The sequence below is a fragment of the Panthera leo genome, chromosome A1 (assembly GCF_018350215.1).
Source record: "Panthera leo isolate Ple1 chromosome A1, P.leo_Ple1_pat1.1, whole genome shotgun sequence".
NCBI classification, from domain to species: domain Eukaryota; kingdom Metazoa; phylum Chordata; class Mammalia; order Carnivora; family Felidae; genus Panthera; species Panthera leo.
Window position 1 is genome coordinate 95076598 of NC_056679.1, and position 18510 is coordinate 95095107.

Consider the following 18510-nt stretch of genomic DNA (forward strand, 5'->3'; position numbering starts at 1 on the left):
CCGACCATACTCTTTGCTTAGTATTTTTATATCCCTACACTTCCTGCATTCGTGTTTACTTAGTATTTTATTTAAATTACCTTTAAAGTAGATTTCAGATAGAAACTTTGTATCATTATCACAAAAGCACGTCACTTTTCATAGATAGGAAGTAACCATAAAAAAGTAATTAAAAGCAAAACAGTGTTAATTCCAGCTAGCTTCAGCTGCCTGGCGAAGCCCCTAGCCGAAAGCCTGTTTTTTTCTTGTCAAAGCAGGAGAGTAGCACGTTAAGGGAGTTGTTAATGATAGAGCCTCAAACAGACTTCTTCCTCAACCTAACCCAGAAGACTGAAAGAGAAACAAAAAGGGTGTGATGTGACCTTCTTCCACAGGATTTAGTACTCTCAAATGCCAGGATCACCAGAGGCACCTAAATCATCGTCCTACTTGGGGGGGGCCCTACTGCTCTAGGTGACCCTGCGTTGGAGGAATTGTTGATAAACTCTGTGATTTTAGCAAATTCTATTCAGGGGGGCACCTGGGTGGCTCAGTCGGTTAGGCGTCCGACTTCAGCTCAGGTCACCGTCTTGCAGTTTGTGAGTTAGAGCCTCGTGTCAGGCTCTGTGCTAACAAACAGCTCAGAGCCAGGAGCCTGCTTTGGGTTCTGTGTCTCACCCCCCCCCCCCGCTCATGCTCTCTCTCTCTCTGTCTCTCAAAAATAAATAAATGTTAAAAAAAAATTTTTAAAAAGAAAAAAAAATTCTATTCAGGATTGTTAGGAAGGGCGGGCAATATACTCCTCATCATACTTTATGTATCTTACTGTAATATTATTTCCCCAAGTAAAATTGCTCACACAGATAGCTTGTACATTGATTAAAACATACTCAGCATCTACTGTATGTTTTAGTTTAAATTATTCATTTGATCTCGAATTTAAATTCTATTTCTACCTCTTTTTCTTGTCTGCAGTGAGTGTATCCTCTTGACTAAATGTAATTGGTGACATCTCACTTTAAAGGTATCCCTAAATATATAAGCATACGACAGTGCTGGCATTTCCACTCAAATGGGAACATCTCTGTATAGATTGACCATTTTATCTGTTTTCTGACAGCTCGCAAGAACTCTCGCAAGTCTGAAGTAGGGGATTTCCTTCTGTTCTGATTTATTCTTGGGACCTAACACCAGTGGTCAGCATTTACATATTATATTGACGCTACACAGCTTTCTTGGCAGATCGGTACATGGCTAATTCCCTCACGTATCTTCCAGTCTTCTTGGAAATAAGGTTTTATAGTATTATTACTATTGGTCAGAAACAAGAGGCACAAGAGTGGCTATTAATTTTCAGTATTGCCTAACCTAAAAAAGAAAGCTCTTATTTCTTTTGCTGTGGAAAGGGAGGTGGGGGGAGACAAGCCAGATCTAAAAATAAAGTGGATTTTCTTTCTTATTCATATGTAATTAGAGCCCCTTTGTAACTACTCATTACCACCTCAATGGTTATAAGATGAATAAATAATATATATTTTTAAATGTGGCAAAACCAAGAAAGAAGTAGCCAGGGCTGCATCCAATTTATCAACTTGGTGATTAAAGGGCTGGCTCTAGCGGCTCCAGACATCTAGGGACCCAGAGATAAAACAGTGCAGTTGGCTGTGTTTTTACTAATGAATCTAGGGCTTGAAAGATATCAGGCAATTTTAAAGAAAAGCAGTAAGGACAAGAGACATTAGACAAGGCCAGTAGGGTAATGAAGGGCAAGGCCAGTTACTGAGAGAGAAAATTACTTCATTTTCTGTGATAATGCTTCTCCGAGCCTCACAGGCCTCTTCTCACGCTTTGTTAGTATGCCTGTATGTGTACATACAGCCTCAGAATGCTACTTACAGTATAGAAGGAAAGAGCCTTGGAACATTCCACAGAAGGGCAGAGAGAGGGCTTGGGTCTATTATTTTGAAAGGGGGAGGCTGAGAACAATGGTAGCAGAAGGGGGTTAGATTGCAAGGTGAGGATTGGTGCTTTGACAGAATGTGAGGGACGCACAGGATTAAATCAGGACAAAAGACACAGCGAGGAAAAGAAAGAAAACAGCAAGCAAACATACTCTGGAAATGCAGCATCTTTTGGAGGATGAGGTGGGGCAGAGCCGGACCAGCCCAGTGGTGTTCACCATGTCTGCAGAGCAGAGCTGTGGGCTCCTTTGCTCACTGGCTTTATTCAGCCAGAATAAAAAAGGCATGGGACACTTGACTCCTTAGCTAGCTGGTGAGCGGGACACATTTTCTGCTTAGCGGGGAAATGTGTGATATTTTAGAAACAATTCCAGAGTATATTTAGCTCCTAAAGCTGGAGCACACAAATGTCACATTCCCATGAGACAATTGACCCAGTGAAAAGAGCACCTGCCAGAGGCCCTCGCAAAACCCAGGAAACCCTCGCATCCCAGGAGATGCTGCACACACGGATGTGACATCATTAAGGCACCCACATCAGGGAATGAGAAGAAGCGAGGAGATCACAGATTGGGCCAAGTTAAGGGACGTCATAATGAGTCAGAAAAGAAACTAGACTTTTCCAACAGAGGAACGCCATCACCAAGTCCAACCACACAGTGCTTGGCAAAACAGAACAGAAGTTTGAAATAAATCGTGAACATTAAAACAGAAAAACAATTCAGAGCAAAATGGAAATTAAAATCATAAAAATCATGGTAAAAGGAACATTAAGCTACATTAAAAAAATTTTTTTTTCTGCATAACAACCCGTTGTCATTGCCCCATCAAATACATAATCAACTGTCAAAAACCAAACTCGAATTTGACAGGGCAAGGCAAGGAGTTAATAGCACAAGAACAGTGATCATGTTAAACACCCATGCAATCACCTCTGCCACCATTGTCTGACAATTTGTAGACTGCTTCCAGCTTTGTCAATATTCATAATAAGACCCAAGAGAATGAACAATGCCGAATTTTAAAATGATCTGTCAAAGTGTTAATTGGACTCTTTGATAACCTCCATCCCTTGGGGGAGTTAACGATTGGAGAAGATTCATGCCACCCGTCTCAGTGAAGTGAAGAGGAAATGATTGTAACCAACAGCTAGATATTTGGCTGACATATTTAATGCTTTATTGGAAAGGCCGTTTGGTTTTTCAGAAAGTTGGCAGTGGGCAAACACGAAGCAATTTTACAGAGCCGTCTCTTCTTGAGAACTCGGCCAAGACTCCCACATCTGCGATCTGGAGCCACACATAACAAATAATGGCACATGCTAGGGCTCGTGGCCTGATGTGATAGTTCTGTGCCACCACTGAGGAGCCTGGCGCTTTCTAGGGAATGGTAAAGGGAGGGATGCCTCCAACTTCAAGAGGCTGCTGAGACAAAAGCTGCTGTTTTTAAGCTTTGGGGCAGGGAATATGAAAAGTTATAGAAGAATAATCAAAGTGATTATGGGAACGTGCTTGAGCACAAGTTAAAAGGGCTACAATCTTCACTTTTTAGCACGTAGAGCAGCAGAGCGTATGGCACTCTCACGACGTGAGTTGCAAAAAAGAGGGTGAAAATTGAGCATGTGAGTCTGCCTGGAAAACATCATCTAAAAGTCAAGATGGAAATACGTATAGAGAAAACCCTGAGGGAGGACATGACAGACGGTCTTCCAAAGGGTCACCATGGCTGGTCCGTCCTCGAGACTCAAACCCTTGCTTGGATGAAACCCTTGAAAACATATAGAAGTGAACAATTCTGAATGAGGGGAAACAGCTCGCAACATAACTGGGCTTTTCAGTCTCTGATTTACAAGACTGTTTTTTGGACAAGTAAAGGCCTCTTTGGTTGCAGCTGCAGCTAAAGTAGGATGTGTTACCAGAAGCAGCCACTGGCGAGAAAAGAAGAGGACATTTCCTGTCTCTAGTTGAGCAAAGAAAGCAGGGGAGAATTTAGGACAGTTCACAGTAGAGTCCCTTTCATTGAGTGCAGCTTCCTTTCCGTTTTAAATGCATAGCAATTCTGCTTGATTAAATAACATATTTTTGTCTTAGCTGTTGTCCTCAAAGGGCAATTACAGTACATTGCAGGACCGCGGCTCTATTCAAATTCAGCACCACGTGCGAGTGAGAGATGCCACCAGCCAGAAAAGGCTCTGCCCTGCTATTTCTCCACTCACCCATTAAAACGGGCCTTTACTATGATGACACGCACACGCCGGGGCCGGCCCTGCATTCCATCCAGTTAGGGAATGGGAGAAGAGGACCCAGCGTTGAGGCCTGAGCTCAGAGGAGCCGGGGTGGGGGGAGGATCTGCACTGGGCCAAGCTGCTCCCCTTTGGGATGGAGGAAGCTCAGAAGGATGTGTTATTTGTTTTGTGTGGTTTCTCCTCGCTGGGGGTATAATTTAGGATCGAGCCTGGTGCAGAGAGGTGTTTTTTGAGGAAGCTTGGGAGCATCGTGTGCTGGGGGTGCCTGAGATGCTGCTGTGGCTCAGCTGGAAGCAGTTACACAGCCCTCCTCACTTTTCCCTCCCTCTTCCCCCCCGAGGAAGAGGCATTTCCAAGGCCTTACCCTTCTGGTCTTGGTGATTACGGGAAGACACTGCCCCCAAAGAGTCTGTGCTGTCGGGTGAGTGCAGCAGGTCCTTCCAGTCCAGCTTTCCCGCCCTAGACTCATACCCCTCTTGAGCCGCTGCATCCGACGTGGTGGTGCTGGGCAAGAGGGAACTGGAGTGCCCTGTTTTCATCATAAATACAGTTAGGGAGAGCATCAGCGGAGACCCCCACATTCCCTCGGCACAGAGGCCAAGAGCGGGACACCCGAGCCGGCAGTAAGCCTGAAAGGAGACGGCCCGAGAAAGAACAGGCTTGAGGGGTTGGGGTTCAGCAGGAGACTCCCTGCCCTGGCCGTTAGACGATGAAGGGCCAGATCCTATCTGGGCTGCTCTCTGGGTGAGCCTGGGAGACTCCCTCAATCTCTCCGGGCCTTCGTTTTCCTTGTGCGCGAAATGGGCATGTTGCTTCCCTCTCCGCGTTGGGAGGATAGAAGCGACATGGTGGTGAAAGCACCCAGCAGTGTCCGACACACAGAACACGCTCAAGAAGTCCTAGTGTCCGGCTTGGGTCTTCCCTCAGCACTGGTCAAGGCGGGACGGGTCTGCTCTGGGGGGTCACCATGTGTGACTGGCGGGGCAGGTGCATGGTAGTGTTACAAACAGCGCCGCTGTCCTGAGCCTTTCTCACGGAGGGTGTGTCTGGTTTTCAGCTTCGACTCGGCCTCATAAACTTCCTATTTCTGAGAGAAGTGCCCGCCTGCCTTTCTAAAGAGAAGTGCCCGCCTGCCTCCACCACCGGTTCCCTGGGATGGCAGCGTCAGCCGCCCCTTGTTGCTCTGGCTGTGCCTTTTGTGTGTCATTCCAGCAAAGCCAGTTTCACGGTCTCATGACTCCTACCTCGTAAAGGTTGTTCTTGAGGCCACACTGACTGACGTGATTCAGATTAGAAAGGGAGAGCTTTTTGGGATCCAGAGTAGCCTACCACAGGAAAACATCAGAAAAAGAATGGCCAGGTTGGGAGTTAGGGCCGACACTCTGGATTTTTCCTGTGAACACATTCCTCTGCTTTCCTCCCATCATGCCACAAGGCTAAGTACAAGTGGCACCAGGTGCTCTGGTATAAACTGTCACGATGATTTCAAGAAGCCCCACTACCTGTTCTCTCTCGGAGAAAGAAAACTTTACCTCTCTGTGATTTCCGAGTAGAGTCTATGAAACTGTCTTACCTATAGCAGCCTCTCGAACAATGTTTAAAAAGATATCAAGGCAACTACTGCGAATTTGTAACCGGTGCCTCTGGTAGAAGGTAGGGTGGATTCACAAGTGGTTCCAGCCTTGGGCTGCGATCACCACGTATGTGTTCAATAAAATACTGGTGACCAGAAAGAAAGATTAGAATGAGCAATACTCTGCATTCTTCTGTTTTACAGTTAGCATGGGAAGTTGGATTCCCAGGAGACTTTAATACTGCACGCGACAGGCAACATTTTGTTCGAAAGATGGCGGGGAAGAAGCAGGGAAGCTAGGTGGCTCACCTAAGCTATATTGATTTCTCTGGAAGCACCACCCTTAAATGCCACCACAGAACTTGAGTAACATTTAAGAAACCGCTTTCTATGTAGAGTTTGTTTGGCTTCTGCACAGCCTCAGACATCAGCTTTGTTGCACAAAGTCTGGTTTATATCCAACTGTTAAGAACATGTTCATTTCAAACTCAGGAATGTCTGCACCTAGACTTTATTTTTTTATTTTTTTAATTTTTATTTCTTTACATTTCTGGGTTTTGCTTCTCATCTCAGTGCTGATAAGAGAACAGAGAGGTAGGGAAATTAACCTGGACTTGGAAATACAGAATTTCTTTTATTTCTTTTTCGCTTATACTGAGGTCTAAAATGTAGCCTCCGTTTTCTACTCTTGAATTCTGCACTGCTGTAACAAAATATATGGCCAGCCTAAGAGAGCATTCAGCACCCAGCATAAGCAAACAATGAGACATTGCTTTGTAGGGAGTTAGAAAGGCGGGAAGGAAAAAAAAAAAACCAAACAAACCCTTTTCTCCAAGTAGCAAGAATTTCTTTTACCTGAATTGATATGCATTTTGAGTACTTTCAATTTAACTGTGTTCAAGGGGCAATTTTATGGTAATGCCCTAAGTATGGTTTAGGGAGAACATTTCTTAATACGGTAATCTAGGGGAAATATATGCCTAAGGGACACATTCTCCGTCGAAAGATTTCCTGGACCATATGCTGCAAATACATGGAAAACTCATTGGTAATGGAAAGCTATGGCTATGAGAGGAAATTAATGTGGACCAGATGGTAGTTAGGTAGGAAAATGCTTTACACAAATGTGAGAAATCAGCTCCTTCCTATGGCTGAAGCGTTAGTCTAATACCCACCACATCCCCATTTTCTATATGTAAATCTAGAGAAACCATGCATCCGATGTACTCAAAATTAAAAAAAAAAAAGTCGAGCAGCATGAGGTTTGTATTCTTTGGAACTTATGCGTGAGGACAGGTAACACGTGCCACTGGTGAATCAGAGTCAAAGAAATTCTCAAAAGTTTTAGGACTGCCTTGTAAAAGCATCATTAAACAGCAGTCCTTAGTTTGAAATCAAAGAGGTGTATTAGTATTGCTACTTCTCTAAACTTAAACACGTTAAAAGGAAATCACTTATCTTCCTTTTTAACATCTGACGCTACAGGCTATATAATTTTTTGTGCATTCATTACGAGACTCTGCAACCAAAATCATGCTACAAAAATAGGCAGTCATTTGTAAATACGGTATTACAAGTCAGTAGGTTTGGAACCTATAATTTTGTCCTGTTAATCCACTGTGAAAGGTCATATTTTAATCAGTGGACCTTATGACATCTTCTTCTTTTTTTTTTTTTTTTTTTTTTTGAAGTAAGCTCTCCACCCGGTGTTGGGCTCGAACTCACGACCCTGAGGATCCAGTTGCACGCTCAGCTGACTGTGCCAGCCAGGTGCCCCTGATATATTATTCTTATAATATATAATGAAATAGATATATTTTAGAAGTTAACTTTAATATGCATCATATTGTTTCTCTATATCTACAAGTCTTTGTGATTCCAGAGGTTAGAGACCCTTCAAACTACTATAACTTATTAACAATGACTGTAGCCAATTAGACACAAAACAAAAGACATTAAATCAATACAAGAAAGGGAGAAAGAAGGAAAATAGTCAGGGTCCAATTCACTAAAAAGGGGGTTCTCACATATGTAACTGGTGTTGCACAGAACTTTTGCCAAGCGGAGAGTTTGCATGGTTTATTGTAATGATTCCTTTTTCTGGGTTAGGCAGTTCGAGCTTTGTGGCTCTCTTTATGAACCTGCACTCAGCCCCTGAACATTTTATGGGGACATGCAAAGGACACAGCTGGAAACAGTGGGTGTATTTTGGACTTTGTGGTTGGCTTCCTAGTCTATATCTATGCAGATAAAAATAGTAATTTGGTCCTTCCTTTATAAAAAACAATTTTTTTAATGTTTATTTTTGAGAGAGAGGGAGTGAGAGAGACAGTGACAGTGTGAGCGGGCAAGGGGCAGAGAGAGAGAGAGAGGGAGACACAGAATCTGAAGCAGGCTCCAGGCTCTGAGCTGTCAGCACAGAGCCCGACACGGGGCTCGAATTCGCGAACTACGAGATCGTGACCTGAGCCAAAGTTGGACGCTTAACTGACTGAGCCACCCAGGCGCCCCATTGGTCCCTCCTTTGATGGGAGAAATACAGTGTCTAGTCCAGTGCCTGGCACCACAGAAGGCACTCAACACATATTTGCTGAGTGAATTAAATCTATTCTAGGTTTTCTAACGGCAAAGTAAGCATTTCTTACAATAGTTTGTGAAAAGAAAGTCTCTGTGTTTTCTTTCGTAAGTACTGTCTGGTTGAGTTCTCATTTTGGCGGTCAATCATCTAACCACTTAACACTGGACGAATTAGCCTAAAACGGACAGGATCATTAAGGAAAAGTCCAGCTCTTCTTTTTCATCACAGAAATCACTGATCAAGAGCTGAGGACGAACAGGCATTATGTTAATATGGAGGAATTAGTAAGTTCCTTTCCTTTTGTAAAGGAAATAAGAGAGAAGCATAGATTGGAGAGTGATTTTTGTTCACAAAAAGCATCCCATGATTTGATTATTCTTTCTTATATGAGAAATTACCTGGGAGTTAAAATTGGTCTTTGTCCAGTTGATGAATGCTAGGGAGGTTGCTGGTTCAATTAGACTTAAGACCTGGATTTCTCAATATCTGATAAAGATTATTCAATTACAGGAAGTGATTGCAGAGTATGATATTGGAGGAGAGTAGATGCTAAGTGGGTTCTCTTGTTGACGGGCGAGCTAAGCTAGATGACATCTGCCTCCTGAGAAATTTTTCTTCGTCGCTGGTCTTCAGTATACTGGCTTGAGTCACAGATGAGAGAAGGCTAAAGGTGGATGAATTCTGTGGACTCGTCTGCTCCCCACTGCCTCCCTCCACCAGGAGAACAGGAAGGAGAAACCAGGCATTGTTTTCCATAACTGTGCAGCTAGCTCATTTAGGACCACATGGTCTTTAGTACTTTCAAAGAGGCTTTTTATTTACGCCAGTTGGACACAGGGAGGAAGAGTGGACATAGCGCTATTAAACATGTTTGTTTATTTTGAACTATTTTGAACTATTTCTTCAGATTCTAAACCTGCCTTGCTCTCTTTTCTTTCCCTGTTTCCCCCTTCCTTTATTACCTCTACAAACACCATCCTAGAACTGTAATTGTTACAGATTTTTAACACAAAAACTATAAAATGTGCATCTGTGAAACTCTTAGGTCCCCATTATAATGCAAAGCTTATTAAATCTACCATCACACGTGTTTTTCATATTATATTTCAAAAGCACACGGGGGTGTCTGGGTGGCTAGTCGGTTAGGCCTCCAACTTTTGCTTTCAGCTCAGGTCATGATCTTGAGGTTCATTAGATTGAGCCCCACATAGGGCTCTGCGCTGACACAACAGAACCTGCTGGGGATTCTCTCTCCCTCTCTGCCTCTCTCCCCTTCACTCACACTCAGTCTTTTTTTCTCAAAATAAATAAACATTAAAAAACACACGAATGGTTTATCCTCGCAAACATTAGGGAGAACTCTGAGAATGGCAGTGGTGCACTTCTAAAGTTTTCTTCTAAAGAACTCAGAATGTTTTATTTATGGACTTCATGGCTTTGTTTAATACAGTGTGTATTTCAGAGTGGAAACAACGGGAGGAATCCTGTTTGCACATCATTCCCCCCACACCACTCCTCCCTGTATACATTCTGAAGAACTGTCACTGAAAATATGTCTAAATAGTCATACTCTTTGTGAACTTAAATTTTGATGGCTAATTTCCATGTGATATTGGAAAGGTTTGCCTAGTAAGGGCTGGTGTCTGCATGATGTCTAGATTTTTTTTCCCCTGCAGAGGTTACTGCCCTGAAAGTCAGCATTTTAGGGAATGGTATTCTTACCAGTCAAGAGCTACAGCCTATTAGTTACAAGCACTGTTCTTTTATCTTGGATGAATTTGTGTCCAAAAGCAATTACTTCTCCCTCAAGAACTCATTAAACATATTCACCGAATTCCCTAAGGTTGGCAAATTTCACGTTATGTGGATTAAAAATGTAGGAACCAGTCTCATACGTCAGTTGTCTCTCATAGAGTGATTTTTGAAGCACTGTGAAATTAAGAAATAATTTTAGTGAATTGGGGCCCTGAAGTAACAAAGAATCTGGTCCGTGATGTTTAGGGATGAAAACTATAAACTACCACAGGATGAGTGGCTTAAAATTACAAAAAAAAAAAAAAAATCTATAAACTGACCATATACTGTGTTGTAAGACATTTCATGATCTGGAAGAGGAGTTGAAATGTCTATAAAAAAAATAATGAGGATAAAAAATTAATTAAAAAAGAAACCTAAGGTTTGAAAATACTCAAGAGGATTAGTGGAAGAGGATTTCCCACATAGATTTCCATCGATATTAAATCATGAGTAATATCTTCCTTACCATTCAGGGCCACGAAGGAATCTGGAAGACAAAAGGGAGGAGAAGGTTACTTAATGTGTAACACTGTGCTTAGTGTGACTTACATTGTAAGTAGGAATGAGCTAATACAGAATTATGCTAACATATGATCCCCACTACTAAGTAAGTGCTTTTTAATTTCTGCTTGTAATACAAGACGCTTCGTACTGGGTCCGATTTCATACCCTCCTATCTCTTTTCCGAGTGAGTTTCCTCAGAGTCACTGCCTTTGTTTTCAAGACTCAAAGAAAAAGCAAGAGTTTGGAGAAACAATGGGAACTGCCATTCTATGTGCCTTACTCTGTACAGTGGGGTGTGTATGTGGGCGAAATAAGTGACAGTCGGACCACACTTGCAAAACAGTTTTCTTTATATTCTCTCTCATTTCATCCTCTCGACCATGCTGTAAGGAACTGTCCAGTATCACAATGTTCTGAATTCATCATAGGTTTTCATTGGGAAATTAAAAACAAAAATAAAAATACTCATATACACGTATAGGCAACGCACACATGTGCATGTGTCTGGGTCTTATCACTGGCTCATTTAGCTTGCTTGCTATCCAGCCTCTGACACCAACTCTTCATGATTCCCCCATTTCCCTTTACAATCCTGTTCAAGAGTCACCGTGCACATGTTATCTGAACCCTCTGCGTGCCTCTGTGTGAATAGATGTGTCTCATAGAAGCAGGTCATACTCCAGCAGGAGCACAAAGCCACTAGGAAAGGCAGCAGAAGGTCAAGTGTACCTCCTGCCCTAAGCCGGCACCCTAAATGTTGCACCGGTAATAGAGTTCAAGGTTAGGAAGCACACGAAAACACGGAGGCTTGAACACTGAGATTGAAGAGTAAATCGCTGGCTTGGGGCCTGAGGATCTCCCCCGTGTTAGGTACAGAGGCTTCCGTAGGTTCCTTGGCCCGAACACACACATGCGGTGTGAGCCCTACTGGTGTTGTGGACACGTGATGGAGACAGTTAACAACCATTTTCACATTTCTCACGTGTTTAGTTATTCAGTTCCCGTTGACACTCCTATTTTCTACAGATGCCCATACCACCAGATCCTAAAAATATGAAGCAAATTATTCACTGAAGTCAGCTAATTTAAGTTCGCTCACATAGACACATGCACAAACCGAAACTTGTTTCCCTGAAAATGGAGCCATGAGGCACCAATGTGATTGAGATCCACTGATCAAACCTCAAACTGTCTCACTGCACACAAGTAACACAGATCTTTTGGTGATGCCACTGTCTCCCGTGTTGATTTCTGAACTCATAAATTCTGTGTTTGAAGATATAAGAAGAAGCTTTTGCCAATATCGAATATTTGGAAACAAAATAAATACAGCAAAAAATTTGGAGATGAGGATGCCCATAGCCCTCTTTGGTTATATTTGATCTCCAAAAAAAGATACGGTAGAAAGTTGAATGGTACCTTGGAGTCAGAAATTTCAGTACTTATGGCTCAAAGATTTAAAACACTGCAAACTAAGTATTTTCTAAGAGAATGGCATTCTTCTCTAAATTAGCATGAATAAACATTTTCAGGAGAATACCCATATTAATCAGATCGCAGGACAACTGGGCAGACATTTGACCAGGACCTTTTATACTAAGTTCCAACTAAAATGTTGCCATTTAATAATTTTGGAAATGAACTTGGGGCTAAGCATAAAAGGTTAATTCCTATAAAAAGGTTATTTTGAGTCACCCTTTACTTGAGTGGGTTCTTTCTGAAAATTTTCTTTACTGCAAATGGTAATAGACATAAATCTCATTAGAAAAATAATTACTTTTGTTAGTCGATAAGTTCAAGAAGAACAAAACACTCCCATTCAATTAAAAAGCTAGAGTATAGCAATCAATCTTTTTATTATTTGGTTAAAAATTGCGGGGTAAAAACACGTTTTTTGAAACTAGTTTTTTAATGGAAATGTTGATCTAACTTACTGCTCTGCTATAATTACTATCCTCTATAGTGAATACCGTGGAATAGGCGCCAGCATTTGTAGCAACGACATCAACAACACTGGCTTCATAACACGCTGTTTCCTTGATGTGTAGAAGATGATTTCTGTTACTTATGCATATTTTAGTGCGAGCCGCACTAGGGCCACATGTGGGGTGACGTTTCTAGGCCGTCCGATAAAAGGGTCTTTGCACCAAGATGTGCGTGGATAAAAAGCTTTACTTACTGTGACAGTCTCCCAGGCCATCTGTGTTGCCACGTTCTATGTCCTGTTCAAAAGTCAGTCTTAAAAAAAAAAAGAGAGAGAAAGAAACAAATTCAACATCATGAGTCATTACTCCAGAATGAGTCTGAAGTTTCACTAAAGAAACCAACACAGTTTGATAACTTGAGCAGCAGGTGCAGAAACAAGAAGTAGATAACAGCTTGAAAATTTGTCTCCGAAGTTTACAGAAATGAGTCTTCTGTGACTCTCCATGGTTTGAGCAGTTAATTCTGATATTATTCAGGGAGTTAATTATTTGCAGATTATTTATATCCTTCTTTTACAGATTGAGCATTTCTTAAGCGTTTAAAAAGTTTAAATGTCAACATAACTCTTTATAAGTGATACAGAAGTCTCTAAATTAAAAAAAAGAAAAGGTCTTTTCCTCTGTACTTTTTGTTTGACCCCAGCACTGCCTTCCTAGACCTTTATTTTCTTGCCCAGAAATAACCTATATGAGAAAGTGTTCAAAGGAACAACTGGCTGGTGGGTACGGAGCTCCCTTGAGGGGATGGGACATTGTGGTACATTTGGCTGAGACCACCTGAGACTCTGTGGCCCTGTGACTCTGGAGTATTACCCTCATGCTGACTTTTCTTTCAAGTCTCCTTGGTCACCGTCGGGCTGAATGAGCTTTATAACAAGACCAATCGTAATATATATATTTTGATTTTTAAAACAAGCACACTGGAATCATCCATGGGAGAACTGTCCTTTTGGGGGAGAACTCTGTACCGCCTCTCACGACGTAATTGAAACTCTGTTTTGCAGCTGCCTTTAGAGTTTATTTTATGGACCATATAGGAAAAGTATCTTGAAAGTCACACCTTGATCTAATAATACACCATGTTTGTTTTCCAGTGTTTTTTTTTTCTATGTTAAAAATCAAATTCATATTCAAAGGATAAGGATTTTCAGTGGTAGTGAAAGCCAGTATTCATCAGTCCCTGAAGACCACTCTTCAAGGAGAGTTCCACCATGTTTTAAGCAATGAAATATATATGTAAATCCTTAAAGGAACAATTTTGGCATTCACATATTGACTTAAAAGTGATATTTTTAAAAGTTTGTTTTGAGAGAGAGAGAGCATGCACACGTGAGCAGGGGAGAGGCAGAGAGAGAGAGGTAGAGAGAGAATCCCAAGTAGGCTACATGCCCATCCTGGAGCCCGACCTGGGGGCTCGATCTCATGAACCGTGAGATCGTAATCTGAGCTGAAATCAAGAGTCAGAGGCTTAACTGACCAAGCCACCCAGGTTAAAAAATACATATATATTTTAATATTTATTTATTTTTGAGAGAAAGAGATAGAGCGTGAGCAGGGGAGGGGCAGAGAAAGAGGGAGACCCAGAGTCTGAAGCAGGCTCCAGGCTCCATACTGTCAGCATAGGACCCGACACAGGGCTCAAACCCACGAAGCATGAAATCATGACCTGAGCCGAAGTCGGATGACCGACTGAGCCACCTAGGCGCCCCGACTTAAAAATGATTTTTAAAAGTCAGTCTTACTACCTTTGGTCACACCTTGAATGTAGAAAGGAGATAGGTCATTTGTTAGCTTCCCCTCCTGTGCTTTGAGATCTTTTCTCCTTCATTTCGAGGGTCCCCATGAAAAGATACAAAGCTCTAGTATGTCAATATTGCTACTTGTGGAGCTGATATAGTGATACATATTGAGTCGACCCTTCACATTAGTCAGATTTCCAAGTCAGACTTCACAATTATCATTGGCTCTGTTTGTGGAAATACTTTCCCTCAAATTTTGCCTGTGGCGGTCATCAGATGTGCCCTCCTGTCTGTCTAGCTATTCTGAGATAGGAGAAGAGGTCCAGAGTGCCATGAAGACCTGGGGAACATGACAGAATGGCTAAGACAGAACTGTCCTGCCGTATGGCACCTTCCTTGAGTTGCCATAACTTGTCAAAAGACGTGCACTGGATTTCACATCCACTAAAATAACGAAAAGAAACCTTTTAACTAATGCCATTCAAGCCCTTAAAGTCAGGGTAACAATTTTAAGCACCCAAATCACAGGTGCGATAGGCTGGCCCGATCTAGCTGATCTATTGGAGAGCTGCCAAGAATTGATTGGCTCCTTAACGAGTAATAGGGTCGACTGTTCCTCAGTGCAAGAGAATGGTTTATTGGATGCATATGCCATACTTGGAGTACAAATGCGTCGCTTAACAAATGCTCCGTGAGCTCTTCTCGGCCCTGCATGGTCAATTAGAGGAGTCACTTTTGCTGTGGCTGGGCAAACCGCAGCACTAATCTAATTGGTACCCTCCTGCTCCTTTTCTCTGCTGCTCTTATGCTGCAGTGATCAAGGCGTGCATCTTCTTGTCCCGCTCTCCAGGGAATACTTAGAAGCCCACAGTGTTTCGTTTCTCTGTGTTTTTAATCAGTCTGAGGATGGGTGATTAATCAATCGTAAATCTGCCACATGTGATGGCGGGGTGTTGCATGAAATGGGGAGAGGCAGGAGGACCGCCAGCAGCCCCACTGATGAGGTCTGTGCACAGAAGGCTGAATGGCAGCGGCATGTGAGAGCACAATCAATCGTACATCTAGAACGCACCGCGGCTGGGGGCCACTTTACGCTTTTCCACACTTCCGGTTCCTTACCTGCTGCTGGGTGACAGATGGGCACAGGAACCTCCTTCCTTTACCCACCCACAGTATGGGTCTCTGGAGGCGATACAGGTTCTGCAGGAAAAAGATGACCATGAGCTACCCCGGACTCCCCTCTAAGCACCATGCCCTCTCATGGTTGGGGAGGCAAAATACATACTTTTTACACTTCCCGTGTCGTTCACAGCGGCCCAGGGGAAGCTTTATCACACAGGTGGAGAATGCAACGTACAGAGAGCTGCTGGCTTTGTCTAGTTGCATGCCCATAATCCTCTTGTCCTCTACCCCATCGTAGCTGCACCTGATTTTATAAGGCAGGATCATGAGTCAGTTCTCTTTTTCCGGCCACCCCGCCTCCCGGCCCACAAGGTGATCCCTTAATCTGATCTCACTGAAGGTGATACAGATCCTAAAGATGCCCCCCTCCTTGGCCCTGTGTGGTGTGTCTCTATATAAACGCACATTTATTGGTAAAGAGAAAAATAATGCTTTTTTCCCCCCGAACAATACTAAAAGCCTCCTAAATGCTTAGACAACTGAAGTCTGCTCTTCTCAGATTTTCCTTTGAATGAAAAGGATCACAGTGACAAAGAATGACTAAGAAAGAGCCCAACAGTCTACGTACTTTTCAGGGTTGTAAACGCTCATCTCCTCCAGGAAAAGGCTGTCATTTAGGAAACCACTGTTTCCTATCCTGGCCAAGAACTTCAAGATGATCCCCTTCTCTGATCCCAGGAAAACCACAGTGTGATTCTGATAGGGCCCAGCAGCACTGTCCACTGCAATTTTGGTCAGGCGGTATCTAAGATGACAGGATCACAGTTTTTATCTTTGTTGGTCTGTCATTCAGGGGTCCCCTTTTCCACTTCAAACAGTTGTGACTTCGCTTTCTAGTAATGACCTCAAGAAAAATGTATGCATATAGATAATGTTCTCAAGCTGTTCTGGTCCTTTCCATATGTGGAGCATTAGTGTGGCTCCAAGGGGAGGAAGGAGGTATGCATTTGCGGAGGCCAAGTTACAGAGCAAAGAGACAGCCCAACCATCTGAAACCACTCAGCAATTATCTCTTCCATGAGCACCAGGGAAAGGCTGATGTGTCCCGTGAAGAGGGGAAGAAATGATAATGGAACTCATTTAACATTTCAGTTAACATGGAAGAGAAGAGCACGGCTACCAGTTTTCCATACTCTTCCTTGGAGGTGCAAAGCCTTGTCAACGAAATGTCAGACTGGAAAGCTTTCCAAGTGTGTGTAGAGGGGCTGACAGTTCTGAAGGATGGGCAGGTAGGGTGCTGATGATACCATTAATTGATATGAGGATGTACAAGCCAAACCAGGTCCACTTAAAGCCAAAGGTAAAGGGCATCATCTTTCTCTGGTACCTCTCAGCTGTTCACCATGCCACGGATACTGATTTGTGTCAAGCACCATGGCAGAAACCAGAAAACATGAACCCTCCTGCAAGTTATATACCACAGTTTTCATTTTATGGGCAAGAGCCATTGTAATACTCTAATATCTTTCAGTAAAATCACTGTTTAAAAATGGTGGTGGGACCCCTGGCTGGCTCAGCCAGTTGGGTGCACGACTCTTGATCTCAAGGTCATGAGTTTGAGCCTCACGTTGGGCATGGAGCCTACTTAAAGTAAAAACGGTGGTAGGGTTGAATGACATTTTGTTTGATGACTGCCACTGCAGGGTGGTACTTGGGAAATCATGCTGGATCATTCGGAAATTAGGTCTAAATTACAAGAAGGAGAATTTAATGCTATCACAGATTTCTAGTCAACTATCCCCTCTCTTCTGGCCACCACTTGAGGTTACAAATGGTGCAGTATGAATCCCTCACACCATCATTCTTGTCCAAGTGTGCCGTTCATCCCTGGCCTGATAGCTAACAACCCAGGGGCAATACTCCGATGGAATCTGGAGCATGTTTTGCAACCATGTCCAACCAAACAGGTATCCAAAGCCATTGACTGGTTCTCCTTCACTGCTTCTCTGCTTTTGCACAGAATAGGCTAACCCGGAAGGAGATATTTTCGTTACATCTAATCGCTGGCATGTGTCCAGTTAGCCTGAAAATATCAAAACTCTACCCACTGGGAATGTGGTTATGGGGGTTTTGTGGCAGGCACCCAACTGGCCAGCCTTTCACAGCTGAATCAATGCCCAGGATAACAGAAGATGTTTGTGGCATTTCAAATCATGATCCACTGATAGGTTTTATGAGCATGGGACAGAGTAGGGAAAGATCCACTTAGGACATGATTTGCTTGACACCCACCTGACCATCGTCCTCAGGAACCATGGCCTGTTGATGACGGAAGGCACAGCCTCATCCATGAGTGGGTGCGTTTTGATGAAGTTCAGGGTATCATCAGGAAACTCATTAGAGGTTGCATATTTTTCTAAGGACGATGAGCCAGCGCAGCAACCTGGCCTAAAAAGAGACAAAGGGAGGGAGCTTATTTCGTGCCTTATGGCAAATTCTTTGAACGAACTGCTTCCCTAAGCATCTGGCACGCAGGAGAATGTACCGTAGGCTGAGAAGAGGAAGTTGAACAATGCAGAATGCCACCAAAAAAAATATGCTTGGATTTTCTCCCTGCCGCCTCCTCATTCCATAGAGAAGCTCCAGCCAGGGCAGTTCAGCATCAGCTGGGGGCAGCTTGGCTTCCCCCCAGAAGCACAAACAAACCTCATAAACAGTGATGGGAGCTTAAAACAAGTGAGGAAGTATGTGCTTTGCACCTGTGCCAGAGACTGCTCTACCTGTCCTAAAACCCTGCTGGAAGTTCTTGAGGCATTTGTTCCATACAAAGAGAGAATTAGCTGACGCTTCCACAAATGTCAAAAACAAAGGCATTCATAAAGCCGCCAGGCAGCAGTATATACCAGCAAGGGTCCACCTCACCCTCTCTCATTACCTGGGGGTCAGAGAACGGGTGGGTTTTGTTTTTACTGTTTTCATTTTTTGTTTGAGTTGGGCAGGTATATGAAAAGCCAGTTACACTGAAGA

The 18510-nt window shown here is 43.1% G+C and overlaps 1 protein-coding gene across 4 annotated transcripts in view; it reads right to left on the reverse strand.

Moving 5' to 3' along the window:
* SEMA6A (semaphorin 6A) overlaps positions 1-18510 on the reverse strand; it is a 134720-nt gene that overhangs the window by 19301 nt on the left and 96909 nt on the right. For 2 of the 4 annotated variants that reach the window (XR_006200958.1, XM_042933517.1), the window contains exons 12-19: positions 17776-17931; positions 16112-16288; positions 15647-15787; positions 15481-15561; positions 12817-12875; positions 10600-10620; positions 10412-10462; positions 4550-4714 (exon numbers count right to left, since the gene is read on the reverse strand). Coding sequence is in view for 3 of the 4 variants with exons in the window: in XM_042933517.1 (XP_042789451.1) it covers positions 4550-4714; positions 10412-10462; positions 10600-10620; positions 12817-12875; positions 15481-15561; positions 15647-15787; positions 16112-16288; positions 17776-17931 (851 nt within the window). In the remaining variant the exon portion in view is untranslated. The remainder of the gene's footprint in view (positions 1-4549; positions 4715-10411; positions 10463-10599; positions 10621-12816; positions 12876-15480; positions 15562-15646; positions 15788-16111; positions 16289-17775; positions 17932-18510) is intronic. The other 2 variants (XM_042933530.1, XM_042933541.1) reach the window with 2 other exon arrangements.